Genomic DNA, 23070 nt, shown 5'->3' with positions numbered 1-23070 from the left:
GCAAGTGGGAGTGCACATTACAAGTTAAATTTTCTTGCAACAAGGCACAAAACTGTACAGAAGTTTATTCGTGCGCCAAATTCGCTCCTGTAAACTAATCGAGGTTGGTTCTTCATAATAAATCTTATAATAAAGGACAGCACGCGAATTGTTTCAGAACAACTATCGCTTCTCATTCACCGTCTGCGAGCTAGTCACTCCCGACGGGAATTCCAGTTATTCTCGCAACTTTTAGTTGCACCCTGCAGAACCGCAGAACACGGCGTTTGTCTTAAACCATGATAATGTATAAGCTTACACTGGTCAATCAAAATTAGGATTTGAAGCCAACTCATTCCGCAGTGACCAATCACGTTCATTCTACGGTCCATATAAGCCTCCATGTAGTGCCTGGTGTCCTTTCAAAAAGACATTAAGGGCGATATTTTTACCTTACAAGCTTGAAAGATAACTTTTGTTTAAAAATGTTTCTCTTGCACTATGTATTTGTGACGTGATGTTCAGGTACTTGAGAAATATTCCCAAGAAAAAATGTCACTTTTTGTTTGATTGATTTACTTCCTCTTCACTCCATGGATACAGTCACTTATGGCTTGTTATTCCCTCCCATGATGCAATGTATCTGTCAAAAAGGTTTAACAAACCTCTTGGTAAGTCAAACAGTATCGACCACCGACATTCTTTTCCGTCCCAAATCGGTAAATTTAATTCCTCCCAGCAATACTTTATAGAAGGGTAATTCTTACAGCTTTGCAAGGTTCAACAGCAATTCATGATGACACACCGCCGCCAAAAAAATTAATTTTAAAAGCCACGCCCATATCCGAACCAGCTTCCGAAGGAACAGCGACGCAGCTGCGTTACCGACGGTAAAACAGTGTCCATTTCAAACAGGTCAGGCCAGTTAAATGCCACTTAATTATCATTGCACTTTCCACTCCTAATAAAATGCCCAGATATCCCTGAAATAAAATATGTGTACAGTGTGATTGCTTCAGACGCAAAGGCTGAACTGGGACAAGCAAATTATCTTTGAGCATTCACAGGCCATCTCATGATAATGTCCAGCCCTTCGGATGACTTCCCAGTGAAACGATAAGTGCGCTTTTATACTGGCGTTTTGCACAAGTCGGGAAATCAACAAGCTTAAGGGAGGGAATTCCGTGGCCAGTGTTCCATTACATAGCGAGGAAGCATATAGCACGGACCTCACTACCCACAGACAGAGAACTAGGTTTGCAACTTCAAAGATGAGACCGAAGTGCCTATACCACTGTGGAAACCTATATCATTTCAGCCCCAAACACAACTTTATGTTGGGGGCATTAAAGGGAACTTAGACGGGTATCCTTTACTTTGCAATGACATCGTGTCTTTGTATCGTTTCAAGTCGCTTGGTGTCACAGGAAATACAAGCCAGTCATTCTGGCAAAAGTCATTGGTGTTTAAAAGGACAGGATTCCACATTCAGAAAAGATTGATCGTCTGACTGACAAGATAACAATGTTTTGAGATTCCCATCTCCAAAGGACTGTCATGTGATGACGAGTGGACTCCTATGATACAAGACTTGTCTGCATTTTCCATGATATTCAAATATTTCAAAATATAATTATTAAGCTCCAATACCTGTACAAAATAGCAAAAGAATCATTCATTTTTATCAACTGCAAGAGCAACGGCGCTATTTTCCAAATACAAATCCTGACCACTGTCCAAAAACAACCCGCCCATACACCTCTCCCTGGATCAGACGGTGAATATATGCCTCCCTCTATCACAACTTAAGCTTACAGTAACATTCCACCGCCGCTGCGTACGTTTCGTATTGTATAGGCATATCCCAATGATCATATCCCAATTTACAGCAGTCAATTTTATTTGTTATACCTCTGTCTTGAATTCTTGTCAATATTTTCCTCATTTGTAAGTCTTGAATTTAATCAGAACTAACTACGCGTCTTAATACGTTGTTGCACAGAATGTTGTTCGACGAGCGCAGACTCAGTGCATCACCTTATAGGATGCGTTGTGTTGAATTAACGCGTCTTGCAAATTGATATCTTTTTGGAAGTCTTCAAGCTCAGCCGACAATACAAGGAAACGAATTTCAACTGTTTACAAAAGCACCGCCGCGCTCCAACATCTACATGTAATCATATCGTATACCAGTTCGGAGTTCCCACTCGAGTTTACCGTACTAATTGCAAAAGCGAAAGTAGCAGAGGTGCTAACGAATGGTCTGGCTTAAAGTCTCTGCATTATGGTTTACACAATGGGGGCGAGAAAGTTACAATGTGATATCAAAATGTGTTAGATAACACTGATGTGCGATTTCCAACGTAGAGTATTAAGTGTCTCTATCGCCCAGCCGCGTGATCGCTTTGACCCAATGACAATACAGCAATCGAGACAGAGTATAAAGATCAGACGGAGCACGAGATCTGAATGATCCAAGCATGGAAGGACACAGGAGTCTGAACTGCCCGGGCTATAACATTCTGGCCAATTACCGCTTTCTGCATGCCTAGTATGTCCACAGCCAGAGCGCAGCAAACGCTTGCTGTGCGCCACCTGTTTCACAACCACAGGCCCCCCTTTGTACCCCATGATCATCGCCGCAATTTTTCGCATCCTTTAATTTTAATCTGCATCCTTAAAACGTTGTGTACTGCAGTATAGGAAGTTGAATGTTCATGCAATCGTTGATGCTTGGTATGATCTGAAATCAAATTTAATACTTGCGCAGTTGCTTGTATTAGGCTGTGTGCCCTAAGTGTTCATCTGCAGTCGTTGCCTTTATCGAACGCTTTCTTCTGGAGTTATTTTGGGAATAAATAGCCACGTTGTTTATAAGATATTAAGTTTTATTTGAATCATTTCTATTGTCATTTATGCAAAAGGTATTTAGTGAAATCTCAGGATCCCTCCCTGTGATGAAATAGCGCATTTTGTTTGTTACGAACTTAACTGTCCAGTGGTGGTCAACATGTTGGTGGCCAGTCTTAGCCAAATTCGTACAAAGTCTTTGAAAATTGTTGTTTTGGAGAGACAAAATAAAATGACAAACGCATGGATAATGCAACAGTGTACTATTAAAATAAAAGGAAAGATTATTCACGATAGCACCGCAAAAGTAGTTCTAATGTTAGAAATTTTAGCTGTCTTTTTACTGGTCACAGCGATAGGCCGGAGTTGATTGCAAACAAAACACACCAAGTATTGCTAGGATATTACTGGCCCCCTTGTACACAGCTAAGCTGCAGGCATAAATTTTTGGAATGTTTACTATTGTTCGTCTGACCGAGCGGTGATGCTCATCGAGCACTTTGAAGTGCCAGAGTTGTAACTCCTTCTGTGTCCTTCCTCCACGGTCAAAGATCATAAAATTTCAACAGCTGGCGATGTAAAAACTCAAGACGGAAGACATCGAACGTTGTTACAAGTCCTCAAATAATCATACGATTTGAATCAACCTGTTTCACTTGTATGTACATGTGTATTTATGCAGTCCGAACAAGAAACAGTTTGATTACACGACGGCAATGCGTGTCTACTAGTGGTTCTTCAACGTTATCAAACTTGACTGATACGTTCCATTACGAAGTAATGCATAATACATGTGCATGTAATTACAAATGCCATTTAAACCATGCATAATTAACAAATTACAGTTAGATCAATTAAGTTCGAGGTAAATTTAAATATGTTACAATACTTTAAGTAAAGATGCTCACAATAGCATAAACCTGCCCCACATAATAAAATATGCAAACACTTAGTGCCCATAATTATTCTAACCAACTTGGTAACTTGGCATTGTGTTTAAACAAAACATCTAGCACAATATGCGATTTATTAATGTTGACCATAACGTAATACTGGTTTATTAAAATCTAACATTCATAAAATGCCTAAAACGGTTTCCTCATTCCTACAGTATTTGCCTAGGGCCCGCCATTCGGTCAGTCTTAAACGGATGATAGAACACACCAGCCGACAACCAAAGTGGCCCAACGACTTACATGTACATAACACCTGTGCAATGTAACTCTTTCTACACTGCAGTGCATTTGGCACGTCACGTAGAGTGCGTCAGTACAGATTTGCTGAGGGTTTTCCGCTAGATTTTTTTCTCTTCCCAACCGGACGCGTTTGTATATCGACGTAACCATCGAGTTCTATGACCGGACTCAGGCCCGATTCCGTTTATCCCGAATAATCTTACGGCCTTGCGAACGTAAGAATTCCGTGACTCGGGAACGAAAGACAAACACATTTAAAAGTACAGTAAGTTACCACGAAGTTTATTATTGAAACCGACGTCTGTCATAACAGTACCAGGAAATGTTGAAAGTCACAGTACATATCCCCAGTTTTACATATACCTGTACTATAAATATACGTGCATGAACCACATGAACATGTAGGGCCTACACCGGCTCCAACGCATAATTTCCATGTACATGTACACGCACATGTGCACCCAATCATGGAGGTAGGAAGCACCATGATTACATCCATGTGTACTGTACGTCAGTACGCGTGTAACAGGCCGTTGCACGCAGTGTACCATGCACGGCTGGATCGGTTTTGTGCATGTAAAACACGTAGATTGCGATGCGCGGAAATGTCTAAAAAAACTCATGGAAGTCGAACAAAAAATCTAGCTAGATAAAACTTACTGTATTGTGTACTTGAGATTCAACTACACAGTGAGACACTGTCGTATAAAGTGTCTCATTGTTCTGGGAAATTGAATTGAATTGAGGAATTTAGCGGGGGAAAAAGACCAAGAAATCGATTGAAAATGAAAATGTTGTATCATCTCAGCAATCACTTTGAGGCTAATTTTCATATTTATGTTGCATTGTTTTCACGATTCTGTGGTGTTTTATTCGGTTTAAGCCTTCTAGAGCACATAAAAAGTTTCAATGTTATCATCTGTTAATTTTGTACAAACGAAGTCTTCAAAACGAGAAGGCTAACCAGAGGATTGGCAAGTTGCTAAGGACAATTCCGTATGGTTCACGAACGTCTGGTCAAGTAACCGCCGCCCCGATCGAAGCTGGTCGTTAATTTCCACACCTCGATTGGGAGTGAAATATACATGACGTGAGGGACGTTACAAATTTAAAATGTATTTATTTTAATCAAAGTGGTTCAGTTTGAAGAAAAAGAAAACTTTGGTAAGAGAAATATTATGTAAAAGCATTTTTAAATGAATTGAAATTTAAAACCATTAAAATAAGTAATAAATGTAATCTTGCCCAAGCCTGGAAAGGTGATGTAAAACATCGGCTGTTTTCCCTAATCCATTTATGGTATGACATGACAATTTCGAAATGTATTTATTTCAATCAAAAAGCTAAAATTTTCAATCGAAAGTGGGTAGAATTTCGAGCCCAGCAAAATTCAGGGATAAAAGAAAACCCCTTGTTCAATTGAAATTTAATGCCTTTAAAAAGAGCAATAATTGTAAACTTTTTGACCAAGCCTGACAACATACTCATACACATCATAAGGCTGTTTTAATGTACCTCCAAGTTCTATTTAAAATTCACAATGAGCCAGTGTGGTATTCCAACAGCACATGCCCATTACGAGGCTATAAGGGCACACCTACACGCGCGCGCTACAGTATGTCCCTAGTATCAGCGCAGCCAAACGCTGACTCACGGGCGCGCTTTGTTCCAGAAAGACCTTGGCTTTTTTGAATACCTAACTGGCTCGTTGGCACGTTAAATTCTGTTGCATACCCATGCACATTGTAATATTGTCGTATTTTTGTTATTCAGCCATACAATTTTCGGGGGAAAAAATCGGAACATTCATATTCTGCTTTCGTTTTCTGTCTGAACAACCCTCTGATCTTCAATAACAATTTTAGTTTGGAGTACAGTTAGGTTCATGCCATTTAAATCGTCTTGGACCGACAAGGCCTTTTGACACTGGCCTGTGAATATGGACAGAAAACACATACACAAATGGCGAAACAGCGAAGTTTTGGGAATATTACCGCCTCGATCGAGCAGACGCACTCCGTCATAAAATAGCCATGTTGGTCGTGAGTGATCATTTTGCTGGTAGCGAAAACTGACCTCCCATGGGAGCTATCTTCTCATGCTACTGATGACGAATGAACTATGGCGGCACAGATAGCTTTTGTGTACACATTACTGCTCGATAAGGTTTGCTTAGCGGGCGTTCGGTGCGTTCTACATACTGGAGCTTATACAAGGATCACCCCACATTCAAAGAAGCTGGATCCGCCCACTAATACACAGTATTCCATAACGAAGCAATGGTAGTACCGTAATTCAGTATGTAAAATTAATTATTATCTCGTTTCAACTTAAGCCACGTATTTAACCTTCTTGTTTAACTTTTTTTTCAATAAACTGCCTGTGGTCCTTGCCCTGTAATGTACTTCTGTCACAACGTCAGTCTCGTCGAAATGTATTAGGCCTATTCCGGAGCAGGTCAACAAAAATCTTGATTGTACTGCGTGGTATGGAATTACTGCATAACATACCAAACTTCAGACATTTCAATTAATACCATTCAAACTTTATCAGAAAGGGACATTCAGCCCAAAAGGCCAATTGATAAATGCAATGACTGTAGGGTGTCTTCGTCAAAAGCTGAAACCCTAGAAAAGCCGACTCGGACGAGGCCCACACAGCACATAACAAAAAAAAGTTGTCCATTTGTTTGAAGCAAATGCTTGTTTAGGCCTACATATATTCATGTTTTTAAATCGGATTTAGATTTAAGGTTTCTTGCTCAAATTTACTGTAATTTTATATTCACCGCAAGTCTTGTCACCATTTAGCATTCATAGGATTAACATCGTTTTGATTTATTGGCACAACCATATCACAGTCTTTGGGGACAAAATGCAATTAGGCATTCTGTATTGTAGGTTAGCAGAGAAGGGGTTAGACTAAGGAACTTGAACGCGCAAAAGAATGGCACAGCCAAGTCGTATTGGTTTCCGTAACCATGGCAATCAGATCAGCTGATCCGATTAGTTTTGGTCATACTGGTCATTTTTTACAAACTTGTACCTCCGACTATGTGACATGTCTGTCAAATTAAAGTGTTCCTAGTATCAAAATAAAGGATGGCATTGACTGATATACTAAGCCTTCTCCTCACAACACTAAAACATGTCACTTGTCGGTGTCATCCTTTGAATAAAGTAGTGCACGCGGCCGGCCGATTCAATGGCAGCCGCACGCACGAACCACCATGTTACGATACTTCTTCAAGATGACATTGGAGCTATCGTCAAAGAACAAGACCGATATGGCGCTGAGCTTGGTGGGTGCACAGCAGGCCTGGGGTACGGCCTCTGGGCTCATCAGATTGACCAGTGTTTGCACGATGGCGTGGTTGGTGGCATTTAGGTAGTCGTTGAGGGGAAAAGCGCATTCACCTTCACAGTAGAAAGCCGCATAGCCATGGGGTGCTATGATCCAGTCCTGTTAGAGACAGAACATTGTCACATATAGATTCACTGAATATAAACAGTGGGAATTACAACATAGGCTAATGTTTGCAATTCGAATTGTCGGTAAAACATGAAAGCAAACATTCTTATCCATACCAGTCAATGGAGATCAGGAATGTGCGCCATATATCAGTGTCGCTGCTTATATAAACAAGCAAGTTATTACAACTACACAAATGGTTAAAGGCATTAACAGTCCTGGAATTATTGTTGTTAGCCCCAGGAAGTGCATGTGGAACTAATACATTCCTGACACATCAATAGTCGCCGACGTGTTCTCGCATGTTCTCATTCACCACGGCCAAGTCTGCATCCCACATGCCACTGCACTCTGTAAAGGTGAAAATGGCAGACAGGCTGCCACACTAAGGTAAACGCCTTTCCGTCTTACCTGCCACTCGAGATCCCTGAAGTTGACCTGCAGTGCCCTCTTCTGGCACTCTCGCTGCCGAACTGAGGCCGAGTTAGCTGCAATGGATATATGACAAGCATTTGACTATATCTGGTTGATCATTCATGGAAGCCAAGGACGAGTCATGGACTGAGACAACCTGTATGTCATCAATTTCAAAGTTTCAGTAAATAAGCCGATGAAGCCTTATCAAATTTAGAATGCTGACCCCCTCTCCAAATACGATCAGCAAATCTTTACCTAAAATGTAAAAACATCGACGATAATGATTTGAAAAACGTCCAGTACTTGTTCTTGCAACTTTTCAAATAAGTAAGCGTTGCAAGAAAAGATCAGTGGTGCTTCCCTGTGCACATGCCACTGCAGTACCAGTCTTAGGTATTTTGGACGTCAATTACATTGAATATATCGTCAGGATTTGATACTTTTTTTACGTCGCCCCGCTGTGTTCTAGAGCATAAGTGTCAGCTTGACAACCAATCCTCGTTTCTTCTAAATGTTGATTTGTTCGAATAATAGTCTCAAAACCACACCCTCGGGGTAGGATACCTGTATGACCCCTGCACTATGTTGGTAACAAACAGCAGCGAGTACAACTCACGGTTTCTGGACGGTGATCCCAGGTCGTTGAGTGAGTTGGTATTGGTGTTGATGGTCTCCGGTCGCTGCCTCCTCCTGGCGCTTTTCCGTGGCGTGCTTCTCCGGTTTCTTACCCTTGCCGGCTGAGGCTGGTTGAAGCCTTGGAAGAACGCCACCATGAACGGCTCCTTGCCTTGTTCACTGTCTACTCCTACGAGACCGATTGCAGAGGGATCCACCGACTCTCCTGGGTTCGGCATTTACAGAATGCACACGATGTACATAAAACACATTTTGGTAGGCACTGCTTTGCGGAATATCTCTCGCGTCCCCTTTTTTTTAAAAATGCTGGTTAGCGACATTTTGACGCACAGTTTAATTTGACAAAAACTGACTTACCTTACACAAGAACATAATTCCCCCAACAACCAAAATGTAAAGAACCTTTCAACGAATACATCTGTAATCTTTAGTCCTTTTTAGTCTTCCCTGATGCTTGTATGAAACGCCACTTGTAAAGATTGATCTGGGTTACATTTTGAGACTCTTATTCCCTGAAATCTGCTTCAAATCTTATATGTATTAAGTCAATCAGTTTTTCTGTTTTACGCAATGACACCTTATTTAGACGATCCACTTTTCCGGGTTTCCTGCTTTAAAACAAAGGACAGCATTAATTTGCAGTTCGTCCATGTCGTGCAAGACAGAAGTTAAGAATATGTACTGTACATCTCGTTCAATGTTGCAACTGTTTGGATATTATAAATTTATGCAATACCTTTATTTTGAATATCAAATATATATGCAGCTGTGCGATGGGTGAATGTATCATTACCGTCACCTTTGCAAACCAAAAAGCCTCAGTGACATGTGTAGATCTGAAGTTACATTTGGTTAAATCATGAACAAAACTTAGTCTTTAGGCGCACAGATGTTATTAATGATTCACAGAAGAGATCACTTCGGCTCGGTCAAACAAGACATATAGGACCGAGTAGTCTGTGTCAACATTATTGGTGTACAGGCTATCAAATGCAATATTTAAATTCATGAATGCCAACTGATAGTTGTTCCAAATCCAGCCGCTCTCTGTGAACATCGCCACTCCCATTGCAACGTTGTCTGTTCTTATACACGTAAATATACTGTATAAAGCATTTTTCTCACCTTTAATACACGTTCTCTCTTTTCCATTGTTGAAATCGCTTTGTTCTTGGGATTTTTCCCACGTGCAAGACACAGCGGCTATTATTCTACATGTACCAAGTGCGGATGGAATTTGAATTCACGTACCATCTAATGTCTCCGCGGTCACATGTAATCCCATGTTAGCTCGAGGGAAAGTTCTCCATGTCGAGCTTGCCATGGTTACATCGAAGACGAGCCAGCCATGATCGCTTCGTCCGACCACTTGCCCATCCAGATATGCCATGGATCGAGATCTGACATACAAAAGTGAGTAGCATTTTACGATTTACGGCAATTAATGGAGAAAAACTGCGGTTGTTAAAGAGTAGCTGCAATGGAGTTTTCTTTATAGACACACTCTTCAACTTTGCATGCTTCTTCAATATATGAAAACTTTTTTACATTCCTGTTAGTTGAACGAACTGAAAGGTGCACTTTTTTAAACAACTAAAATTATCCATTACTATGCTTTCCCGGACAACTATGCCACTATTGCTGTGAAGGCATCTAGGGAAGACATGTTATAGTGCATAGGTGTTTTTGTTCAAATTGTGAACGCAGGATTTACCTACTGGAAACATTTCTCCGAGAGGGATTGATGCTTTCTTATTGCTTTGCACGTCAACAGCAACGAATCGGCAAAGAAAACTGAGTCCAGCGCGATCTACACAAACGCAGGACTGTTTTCTGTGTACAAACCAATTGAAGCTTTCTTCCTGAGATGCCACAGTTTTGCTCATGAAGATGGAAATACTCATTAGCATAGAAACGAAAAAGATAGTAAAAAAAGGTTTTAAAAAAAGGTTAGCTGAGGCACAAAGGTGCATTTGAAGGTTTGCCTGAAACAAATTAAATGCAGCTACCCTTTAAGTTTCTGGCAATGTTGGCAACGGTTGCAGTGTACATCATCCGTAGTTGATTGGTGTTAAGTGGCAGGATGGACCACTCAACTTCGAAAAGCACATTATTCACATTGTGTACAGCAAGATTTCAGATGCCCATCAATGAAATGGCATAAAACGGGGGAATCTGGGGATTAACTGTTCTTCGTGATTATCAGCAGATATCTAAATACAGTGTTTAAAACATTAATCTTCACTGAGGTACTTATGCACATAACTACATAGGCCTAACTACTTTCTAGAATACACTTGGAGTGTCTGATGCCATTTTGAACGTACTTGTACACTGTCCCACATTCGTATTCCCGAATAAATAAATTGTAAGATAATGAATATATGTTGGTCAGATGGCAGAGTAAAACTTTATTAGTTTCTGGTTTGATAACAGTGGGGGCGTGCTATGGACAGTATAACATTAAAAAACTTCTAGCGACAAATGGAATCATTAGCCACATAGAAAGAAACTATACAGAGTAAATTAACCCTAAACTTAGCTCGGCTTTTTCGAACCATCTCAAAGCCGGGGCGGACTCCGCCCCCACCTAAGAATTCGGCTGTCCCAGCCCTTTTCGGCTGTCCCAGCTCGATCTTTTTGTAACTCGGCATGCAGCATGTAAGCTTTACACTAGTAGTACAAACGTGAATTATACCTAAATCAAACATGTGGTTTTTCTGTTACGGTCACAGTCACGTGAAGTTCACGGGCTCGAGAATAGTATGTCTGAATTTCACACAATTGGTGTAAAAATGACTGGAAAATGTTCCTGAAAAATTCCTGAATGCTCGGTGCGACGATCACAGAGGAGAAAGGTTCCCCTCCCCATCTCTTTTTAGGATTAGGGAAAAATCATCAATTTCTTTCGCCAAGATATTTCATGAAAGTATTTCGTTTAACCACAGGATACAATAATCACATTTTAAAGCGTGTGTTGTCAAGTTGCGCATAAAAGTTGTCACAAATGTTTCAACGGAGGAGCTCTGCTTCAGATATCAAGTTCTGCCTCTCTTCTTTGCTTCTTCAATTTCTTAGTTAATCCTTACTACTGTCATACAAGCAACAAGTCAATTTCTCTCTACATGTATGGTTTATTTGACAACTGAAAACATAATTAAATATTTCTTCACCTTCCACTCTCTTGGTCTTGGGGTATGACTTGATAGATGTTTATCCTATAGGTGCCGTTTCCAGGTGCATGATTTGTGTTATAGCGGAAAACTCGTAGCTCAGCTGCAGTCACCGTCTCCTCATCTGGTATACGGGTCAGATCAAAGTGATATCGATGTGGGCCGTGCTTGGCAAGCGCTCTCTCTTTGTAATGAACTAAAAATAAAGCACAAAGAAATAGGGAAGTTCGTTATGTGCAGAGAAGGGATTCTATGCTGATCTGAACTCGCATAAATGTGTTACGGGATATTTTCCTCGCAAACCTTGGTGATCTAGTCAGACAATTCTATTTTCGTTCACGGTAACAGATGGTGACGAGTGACGAAGTGATTTGTTGCCAGGAAAATAACCACACAGATTTCTGCCGTTGATTTTTCTCTGAGCCACCGATGAACTGGCATGACACTGTTCTAACGAGGTCCTTATGGGACTTGATAACTTGCCTCGTTATAACAGCTACGGTAGGCCTATATACCTTGTATTATCAGGAATAGAAAACTCAGAAAAAGAAAGACTTGGAATCTAAAGTTTTCCAGTTATGAACAGGATTTGGTATTTCACTGCGCTGATAATACATGTAAAATGTCCTGCTCATAACATCTTCGACCTCCACACAGTGAGCAAGTCTTTAATTTCATGATGAACGAAATAGTAGTTTGAAACGTATTTTCAAATATCCATCTCTCATTTGCAATGTATTTCGGTCAGTTGTACACTGAACATAAATGTTTCAATTTTCTTAACAGGCAAATTTATTACAGGTTATCACCTGAGCTCATGCATCAGGAAACCAGATATCGAGACGTCTGCAAGGTGTTTTTCAAGGCATTGTTTGAAACCATGGTAATGGAATGAGGCTGATGGGAGAGTATGCCAAACCTTGTGAGGCCGATCACGGCTGTATACCAAGGAGGCAAAACTAGCCTCGTGACTGGGGGGGGGGTATTCGACAGGAGTACAAGCGGAACTCGTGCCAAAAGCAATTTCGTTTGTCGCTGTGCCAACTGTCAGGGTTTTTCAACAAAATAGCACCTTGTGATCTTAGGGCCAGGAAAAACGTAATAAATATGTCAGCACCCGTGAAGTCGAACATAGGGGCCTGGATCACATAACGCCCTCACCCCATCCCACTTTGTCCATCCATGTGTGATCCAACACGCAAAAGAAAGTTGTATACATGTACAGTACATCTAGCGCAGCGGCCTCCTCCATCCGGTTACCAGACAGTGATGTATTAACTTCTGGAAAATGGATTACAAAAGGGGAGCTCCAGAAGTGAAAATTCACGGATGTGGTAAACCTCTGAAGTTGACATGCAGGCCTAGCCTAGGTGTTGAAATAAGTTATATATGGGTAGGGTCTATGGGTCTGCCTGTAGCGTTGCATCGTATACGAGCATAAACATGCCACGGGACATAACATAATTCACGTTCCTATTTCTGGTTTAAAAAACACGATCAGCCAAAGTAAACACATACCAGCGAAACAAATTAACAAGGACGGGCAGGTTTTTCTGTTTAGATGTCCTTTGAGCCTAAGAACATCGACCGGGCAAGTCACTATCCATCCATGACGGTACCAAAATTGTGAAAAGTAACGTGATTTGTCATAATGATAGAACGAGGTCAGCAAAGATAATTCTATCAAAATATTACTTAGTGAACCTTTTTTTTTATTAAACTGGGTCCTAAATCAGTCAATCATCACTTTCTAATGTCACAATAATAATGTTCAAATGTTTCATTTCCAAATACATGTACAAGTGTATTCCAAATTCCTAAAAAGCACACAAATTTCCATAAAAATCCTCAGATCTGAATACATGTACTTCACAAAATACCACTAAAAAACAACACACCCATGACCCGTATATTATCAGCCATATGAACAGTGCATTAATGGCGGATCAACATTATCCATTTAGTAAAATATGGGATGGGGCTGTTTCTGAACCTGGAAGTCCTGGTACTAGTACGCAGCTGGGAAACCTTATCCACTACCCTGACAAAGTTATTTAAATACACTGAAATGAACATTTACAAGATGTTAGTAAAGTAAACATCTACATGTACATCTCTGTCAACCCGGGACTGATTTCTTTGACTAATTTCTCACACTTGGCAAACAACCTGGCGTCCGACCAACTTTTTAAGAGGAGTCTTCGTCGTAAGCACATTTTCATGAGAATTATCCTTTAGAACTGAACGATTCCCGTTGAACACTGATTTGGTCAACTTCTCTAAAGCACAGATTCTAATTCAGGTACAGTTTCACGCTTTTTCACACATCCTTCGTGTATGTAAATCACGGGGGAAATTTGTGTCTGTATTTTCTTTGCTACGAGCAGAGCAAAATTATGTTCTAAATCAAGAATTTTTGAAAATAAACCAAAGTTTTCTTTTTTTGAGCAGGCCTTGCATTTAACTGTTTGGGGATAACAACAATCTTTTAAATTAGAATTCCACATAAGCTCTACCAGGTGTGTACAAAATTGAAAGATATTTATCTTTTTATAATTTTTCATAATGTTTTTTTTCCGAATAACTATCACCACATTAATCAAGTATAAAAAGTCTTCGTGCAATATCCATCCCAGTTTCTACTACATGTATTTAATTCATGTGCGTTTAACAGCCTTAAATTGACACATGAAGGAATATAAAAGTATTTGTTTAAGATTGATAAAGATAACTGATAAATTTTAGTCAAGTAATATTTATTGTTATGTCTTCGGAATTCACGTAATGTTGACATTCAGTTGAATGCAATGAAAGCTTCATACTGTAACCCGAACCAGTGAATGTGCTGTTACATATTCATAACCCAACTCCTCCTTGGAAAGCACCAGGAATCCTCCATCAGAAACCAGTATAGAACCCTAGGTCGCGAAAAAGGCTGCAGGGAGGGAAAAGCAGACTGCCCAGGTGCAATACGTGCCGAGTTATATTTTCAGCAACTCAGCAGGCCACCCGGAAACGCCCACAAGAAGGCCAACTGTGCTGTGTTTACATTTGGATGCGGAATGAGAAAGGCCGAAACAACTATTTATGTTGGAGCGTGGGTCAGGATCTGAGCTGGAGTGCTGGCATGACTGATGACTGCAATGAAAGATGTGAAAGAAAAATAGCAAATGCGTGCACTTTTTAAACGTACATGGGACCCGTTAAATTGGCCTGTTTTCTTTCCAAATGAGTGAGATAATAATAGTGTGCATAAACCCTAATCATCTGTCAGCATATGCAAGACATTACCACCGTCACAACGCCTAGTTTTTAAATTAAAGACTTGTTCAAAGATTAGGTTTATAAGGTATTCCATAATATTAATGATTTCGTAACAGGTACAGTTTCACTGACCTGCCATACGGAAAATTTTGCGTCACAAATTTTGTAAGTAAACGTCAGTGGTAGACAAGTTTACAGTCGGTAAAATTTTAGCTGCTAATCTGCCGTTTGCTATGAAATTTATCAAAAGCTCTCACATCAACCGTGACTTCTGCGGCCTTTTTCATGTCTGAAAATAGAATGTGCGGTCAAAAGTTTTGCAGAGATACATCTTGTGTTGGTTCACTGTAGTCCTTTGACCTTTTGGTTAATAATTATAACCATGGCGATTTAAATCATTCACTTTCGCACAAAACCCGAATAAATTTTATCATCAGGGGCACGTTCAGAAGAACAATATATACGCCGGTATTGTCATACCCTGTACATATACCTTTATTGTGGTGTGCATACGTACGCAAAGTTAAGTTTTTCCTTACTGAACGCAACCCTGATTTCATGATGAATTGCAGATCACGTGACAGAAAATATTCAGACTGATGTACTGGGCGAGTACACCGCCATATTTCTTTGGGCCTACCAAAAAAATGCACGGCATGCAGTGTCGCTCTTCGTACAAAATGCCAGACGGCTTTGCATGAAGACGAAACAGCGGGTCTTCTTTAAAGGAATCATGCAATGGACATTTTCCATACGCATTACCAGTACTGTGTGTTACGCCATCGATGCCCTGCGGTGCCATCAAGTATTTTAAAACGTGGAGTGTAGTTTTTCGGAAGTTCGTTTTCATGAATATTTTTCAACTACATTTTACTCTTTTTTTCCAAAGTTCGTTTGCACGAGATTCGTATTGTCCAGTTTGTTCTAATGGAATCTACTTTTAGAATTATTTTTTTTTCTGTTTTTTGAAGCAAATCACTTTGTACAAGATATACTTTTGATTACGTTCGTTTTCATGAAATACATTTTTTTCAAAGTTTATTTTCAAGGCATATATTTTCAAGTTTGATTTCTGTATCTCATAAAAATCCACTTCAAAGGTGTCATCCTTCTTAACATCTTTTCTAGGGCAAGAGGAATGGTTTGCACCAGTCGGTCGCGGTCACAATCACATCAACCCAAGAATGGGATTCAAACCAACCCCAGCTGGGCGAAACCTAAGTCACAGAGAAAGAGAAGCCTTTCAGTCAAAACAACAAAAAAAACCTTGGATGACTGATAATCTGTAAATATTTAGAGTATTATCAATTTTTCAGAATCGAAAGTATATAGGCACCTTTGACTCTTCTACTTGAGATACATGTTTAACATTTGAAATATTAAAACAAAAAATGCATGCTATAGTGGTAGTACATGTATATATAACTACACATATGCACGAAGAGGCAATCACTAGAGGACAATAGGATAATAAATCCAGCCTCTGTTTGGAACACTATGCACTTGTAAATTCAATGAAGTACTGTACATGTACATGCCAGAAGAACAAAATACTCGGGCGTTTGGGGTGTTCATACAACCTTCCTCCATGATACAAGACCAGGTGACAAGTGATCCTAACACTATCCATGCAGAACAGAAGAAAGACCCACTTGTGCTCGCCAAAACTAAGAATCGACAACACGCTCGACCACTGATCGACAATCCAAGTGCAGACCACAAGCTACACTGGTCTTCCTGCTTCGAAATTCCCCGACGTCTCAAAGAAACATGTTAAATGCTGCCCGTGGTGCCAAGTCAGGGGTCGACTGTCTATCTTCGCACTAAAATAAAGACGCAGAGCGCTCATGTTCCTTCAGTTTTAGAGTGAGCGTTGTCATCGATATCATTAGAACAGCATGTAAAAAACAAATTAACACACACACAAATTATACAAAGTTGTCAGCACTGGCTTGAGAAAAAAAATGAGGAGAGACAAAGGATTTACACACGCTGGACCTTCGCAAGTTTACATTAAAGAAACATGGATGAATATCTGAACAGTCTTGACGCGCTTAATATCGTAGCAAAACACTAAATTGATACTAAATCGCAGCTATAACGACTTTTTGGGTTGAGCAAATTAATGAATTATAAATTGGTCGATTACATTAACTTTCTTGAGCTGAGAGTCATTTTTGATCAAAAAGATTACGGCCACTTTGAATATAATACTCCTCCTCGTAAAAAAATTCTTGACTGATGAGAATGGACAGTGTGAGTTAATGGTTATGTAAAGGAGAAACTGGTTGCTTTTTGGCGCATTAGAAATTGGCTGCATTAGAAATTGGACCCAACAAGAATCCTCCAATTCAAACGCCAAATGGCTTGTGTGGATAGAGTATCAAAGTCCCTTTGACATAATTCATCGACAAATAATCCTTCAATAATCCTCATCCTCGGGTGTCTATTCTATGAAATGCAATGCAGAAAATAACGTTTTGTCATTGTGGCCTAGGGCTATGTGTACTTCATCAGAGTTTCAGGTCATTATGAACTCATTCGCCCTCACCGATCACATCAACATTTGCATGCTCTGAAAAAAAGGAATCGAAAGTTTTGTAGTCCAAGCACTTTTAGAGTCTGTAAAGCATGATTTCATCAAAGCTCTGTGGGCATTTGCTTCTCAGACATTTTATGAAAGAGGACCCAAAATTTGTATTTTGCGACAGAATGGAGGGATCGTTTGTGAAATCAAATACAAATAGCCGTGAGCCTCTAAAGTGCCTAACGGGTGGGTCATCTCCGCAGAGATCCCCCCAGAAGTCATCAAATGAACTCCTTCTAAAACTCGAAAGAAGGTGGGTCATCCTTAATTGGAGCATGGAGCCAATGAATCGTACAGTAGCGGGTACACTGATACGGGGGACGCTCTCTCAGTGTCTCCAGTGAATAGCATGCAAAAAATCAGCGCCACGCTACGATCAACTTCGAATGTCAGCGACACGAAGTGTTGAGTGAATAAGATTAGCACTATGGGATATAGCCTGTGACTCATCTCGACTTCAGGATGCCAAGCTCAATTACTACCCACCGTCATCACGACTTCTTATTAATCAACAATATCCGCATCCTCACCCACAATGTCTAACCGAGTCTTCTCTGTTTGCTTTGCAAATTTGCCAGCATAACATGTTAATTGGGCTAGTCCCGGAGTTGGCATACTTGCATAGTGATTCGATCAGCAACAGTGCTGATCGACTCCCACTTGTAGTTTGCTAGCGACCATGATGCCGTGAATGTGTCCAACTTACTGATTGTCTGTTCCAAGTTTATCTTTCAGAGTTCAAAGTTCTCTACTTTGTCTCAAAGGCAATATGAAATATCGGGTACAGCGGCCATGATGTCAACTTTGACCATTAGGTAGACAAATAAGAGGGTCCAGACTAGTTTTTTCCCAAGATGCATTCTGTGCTACTCTTTTACAATGCAAAATACTATTTGACTATCCTCTGTGGCATTTTGTGGGGTACTGTTTTCAACATTTACAATTGTGTGTGCTTTTCTAGACAACATCGGGAGATATTACTGTGATATTAATCAGTTTTATGGGTTCAGTAGTTTGTGAAGATTTTTTTTTGTTCGAATTGTCGACCCGAAATTTGTTCCCTGAAAACATTTCTGCGAAAGGGTTATCCATTGGCAATATACTTACACAATCAATTACAAAAGGAACAGCAAAATATTACCTATTCCAGTAGAGTTTTGTGCAAAAACAAAACTACAACACAACATTGAGGGTTTTCTCCCGAGACGACATTACAATTTTGCTCATAAATATGGACATTCGCATCAGCAAACCCCGAAACAAAATGGCATCAAATGCATTTTAAAACGGACAAAAAAACTAAAATATGTTAATTGAACATTGAGATGCGTGATCAAGGCTTGCGGTGGAAAACTGCAATGCATTGATTGCCCCTTTAAAAGATCCATGCATGGGGTTCTTTGCTGTCCATTCTAGTTGCTCGATAAAGACGTTTCATGAAGCATTATTTTACGGTAAAAACTACGAAAATATACGCTTTTTGACATTAAATAACCCATTATTATTATGATGATGCAATTATAGGGCTGCAGTTTTTCCTCTTTTTCTTGTAAAATTCTTTCGATGCACCTGCACTAACATTCAATCTGAAAAAAAGCCTGCAATGTATTGAAAACTGTCCCCTTTCTGCCAACATTCTTCACACAGATCGCATTATTGTGTTCGTATAGTGGTACTGCGATTGTGTGGTGTCTGCGCAAAAGGGTTTCTTGCTGGGTTACAATAAGTAGGCTAATTAGCTAGGCAGCTGGTTTCCATCCATATGACAGGTGGGGAGGTCAAACATCAACCCCGCGGGTCTGCATAATACCCAGTTCATGCAGACGCAGCATGCTATGCCTTACACACAGCGCGCCTCACCACAACCAAACAGCCTACCATTTCACCGTTAATCCTCACGGGAAGTTAGATACGAATAAATCATTCGTGGGCAGCGGATTTCCAAGGTTGCGAAGTCTTTATATAGCTTCCTATCAAATTCGTGCCAAAGAGTTCTTTTAGTGCGAGGGCATGTGCGCTCATATTCTACTCTGAGTCTATATGAAAAGAGCGTGTATTCGATCGTGATTCAATATGAATCGTGTATAGGTGCACCAAGTCTTCACACTTACTAAACGAAATGAATAGGAGAGGACATGACTTGGATATATGTACATGTATGTGAACTATTGAAAAATCGAAGTTAAGAAAATGTCACCACAAGTTTAGCCACTTCATTGCAACATTTAGCAAAGTTAAGAAGTCTGACGTAAAATGGCCAAAATAAAAAACATAAGGCACTGATGACTGACGATTTCTATCACCAGTGGTGACAATTTAACCACGTGTACTAGCCTCTGATTCAACAGCAGAAAGATATTACTGACCCGTTGACAATGGCTGGGTTTATCATGGCTTGTTCTCCTAAACTAACTTGGTTTAAATAAAATGTGTATTTGAAATTACACATTGTTGTTAATGCTGAGGTCGTCTTGAAAGAGTTTCACACACATTCAGAGCATTTACAATGTTAAGCTCTTATTTATATGTTTTGGGCTCGAGTGTAAATTAACTTTGAATGTCATACGCGTGGAGCCACCAGATCCAACAATTCTTACATTAATAATGTGTGAACAAAGTCATGGCCATCATGACCATAAGTTTAAGTGTACAATTGTGTATGCACATGAAGAACAAAACTAAACTTCAAACGAGATGAGTTTAAGTTACCTGGAAGACTCATGATTGTATCGGCTTGGTTTACGGCTGATACCTCATTTAGCGTGTAGTTGAACATAGTACCAGGCATCCAAGGTACCGAGTCGTCTGACAGAAAATACAACTCCAAATCCTCATCTTCAAACTCCTTGATATTCAAGGAACGGTAAAGATCCAGCATAAACAATGGCGCCGAATGATTCTGCGTGCTTTTGACTGCTTCAGGTCGCGGTCTTCGCTTCAAGCCCAAAAGGTTGAGGATTTCCTCTTGTATTTCGCGGGTTTCCTCCCGGCTGTATATCGCACTATGCATTCCATTCATGTCCGAACCGACATCCCTCGAGAAACGACGTATTTCGTTGCTGGAGTAAAACTGTGCGAGTGTCCCTTGACATGCAAGGAGGATACAAAGAAAACTCCACATTCGACTCATCTTGTTGAAGTAGTAGTATAGTTACGACGACGGTCGATCATACGGTTTCTCTATTCGCGACTTACGGGATAGTCTTCAACACCAGCCTTATGACTGGTATTAGTGATCCATCGTATCACCGAACTACAACTTAGAAACATCGATAGGCCGGTACACAACACAAGCACCATTGTTCAATTACACCGCAGCTTCATGGTACACGGTCGGCTAGGACTGACAGCAATCCACACACGACGAACACAGTCTTGAAGAGAACGCGGTTCCGCCCGAGTAAGTCCAAAGTAAGTCTCTACTAGTACAACTATGGCTTCATCCACGGTACAGCACAAAACTTTCTGAGAAATCTGCTCATGCACCAGGACGGAAAGAATCAAACCACAGCTGCAGTGGAATTAGTGTCAAAGTTGAAACAAGTCTTGATTATTTGGTTTTCGTATAATGTAACGTTGAAGAGACTTGAATAGCTCCCACACTGAGAACACTTGCACGTATACCTGTGCACAACTTGAGCAGTTTTGCCGTCAACGTGAATGAACGTGGGCACGAATAGACAAGTACGCGCACACACGGGTAGTGTCGAGATTCATATGTGGATGCAGTTCTGTACGACGTGTAGAATCACAGGTGAACCACATGGTAAAGAATAATAGAGTGAAGGATCCCTGGAGCACATTCTGAAGTCTAGCAACAGTCAAGGTCGAGAACCCTCATACATTTTAGTGCCATGACCAGTTACTCATAGATAGCATTACCTTTGTCCCCTGACAGGGTTGACTGGGGGTTGCTCGGCCTGACCATGTTCTTTTCATGCTATGAACACGGAGCAAGAAACAGTCGCGGCGCAGCGGCTGGCGAGGCGAAACCCGTTCGACTTGTTCCCATGCAATCGACACATCAATCATTGACCCGCGAAGTCAACTGAGTAGGGGTTCTGCAAACCATTTAATGAGAGGGCGATGCAGGAAGAAATACTTCTCTGCAAGAAAATTAATCGCACGTGTTCATGCCCTCGCAAATTCCGTAGGACGTGGGAATTAAGTAAACTCGGCTGAAGTCGAGCGCTTTCGTTTCGATTCCTGTGCGTCCGTCAGAGTACGAGCATTATTACGCCGCCATTATGTTGTGTTGGTAAAATGATAGTCAAACTCGAAATAATTATAATTGGTTACTGAAACTTCTGTGTTTAAGTTAATACAGTTTTCCTCGTTTGAGTAAAATGAAACCATGCGTCTTCTTTTGTGCATTCACAGTGGAAAAACAAAGTTAACATTTACATTTCTTTCACTGTTCTTTCTTTGTTGGCAAACATAGATTTGGTCACCTCTGCGGGATCTTTGGTAACCATAACCCCCTAGGGTGTATGTAAAATCATATTGAAATCGGAGGATTTCGGACTGTTAGGGTAAAGTATTGATTTATCGCCACAAAGAGATAAGTTTTCTCCCAAAAAAGTCACTTTTTTCAGCATAACATTCCACATTTGCAAATAACCAGCCCCCAGTTCATCGTCCACAGTTACTAGGGACATTTGGGGTCCGTAACAAGTACTTCGGTACAGCCTTTTGAACGTGGCTCAGAAGAGCCGTCGTCAGTTTTCAAGCTATCAGTTATACCAGTCGACCCTTTCCAGGGACTTTTAACTATGCTTCTGACAAGACTAGTGTCAGAGCTGACAAGTATCAGAGCTGACGAGGGTCAGAGCTTGAGAAGCGCCAACTTCAGACTCTACGTATCAATTTATTAAACTTAAGTCATGAAGACCTCCACACTTCAGTGTTACTAATATTTTTCCTACGAATTGTGTAAATCACATTTGCACTCACTCTCCTCGCAGGGGGCAGACCCAGTGCAAGCTTCGGCTTTTGTCTGACCCCCCATACTATTATAAATTTAGTTTGGTTAACTTGTTTTGTGTTTAGGACGTTTATTTCTTTTTCTTCTCTTTCTGTACAAGTATTATAGAGTATTTAAGGTTTAGTATCAGAGGTCGTGTCTTTTCTCTATCCCAATATTTGGTCATTCATTTTTTACCTGAAAAATAACTGTTCATCACGTGTACACTACAGCATGCAGCCACTGTGTGCTAATTGACCCTGTGAACTGATGCATAATCCACCATTTTGGTTCCACAAATTGAGACACTCATGTCGCAAGTCTCTGTATAAAGAGCCCTGACAAGTGTTATTGTAAAACGCCCTCAAGTTACAACCAGTGTCAGTTTTTCTGTGTATTTGATAGGCTGTGTCGCGTCAGAATGCCCAGCCCTCAGAACCATGAAATTAATTCTCAAATGACAGACAATTTATGCATTAACTTCTCTTTCTTCCAAATTCAACAAAAAGACGGAAATATGTTTTGTGTTTAGGA

General features: G+C 40.4%; 1 protein-coding gene across 1 annotated transcript; it reads right to left on the bottom strand.

Annotated features, from left to right (window-relative positions):
* Positions 1-3479: 3479 nt before the first annotated feature.
* On the bottom strand, positions 3480-21598 carry LOC110986197 (protein DVR-1 homolog). Its single transcript, XM_022247884.2, has 6 exons — positions 20283-21598; positions 11723-11918; positions 9801-9949; positions 8530-8754; positions 7908-7984; positions 3480-7487 (listed from the first exon to the last, which is right to left on the bottom strand). Exons 1-6 carry the CDS (start codon positions 20701-20703, stop codon positions 7227-7229), a joined length of 1329 nt encoding a protein of 442 aa, XP_022103576.1. The 5' UTR covers positions 20704-21598; the 3' UTR covers positions 3480-7226.
* Positions 21599-23070: the final 1472 nt, after the last annotated feature.

The sequence above is a fragment of the Acanthaster planci genome, linkage group LG02, assembly GCF_054643075.1.
Source record: "Acanthaster planci isolate LZ-2023a linkage group LG02, COTS_SCS, whole genome shotgun sequence".
NCBI lineage: Eukaryota > Metazoa > Echinodermata > Asteroidea > Valvatida > Acanthasteridae > Acanthaster > Acanthaster planci.
This window is presented reverse-complemented; position numbering and strand designations above follow the sequence as displayed.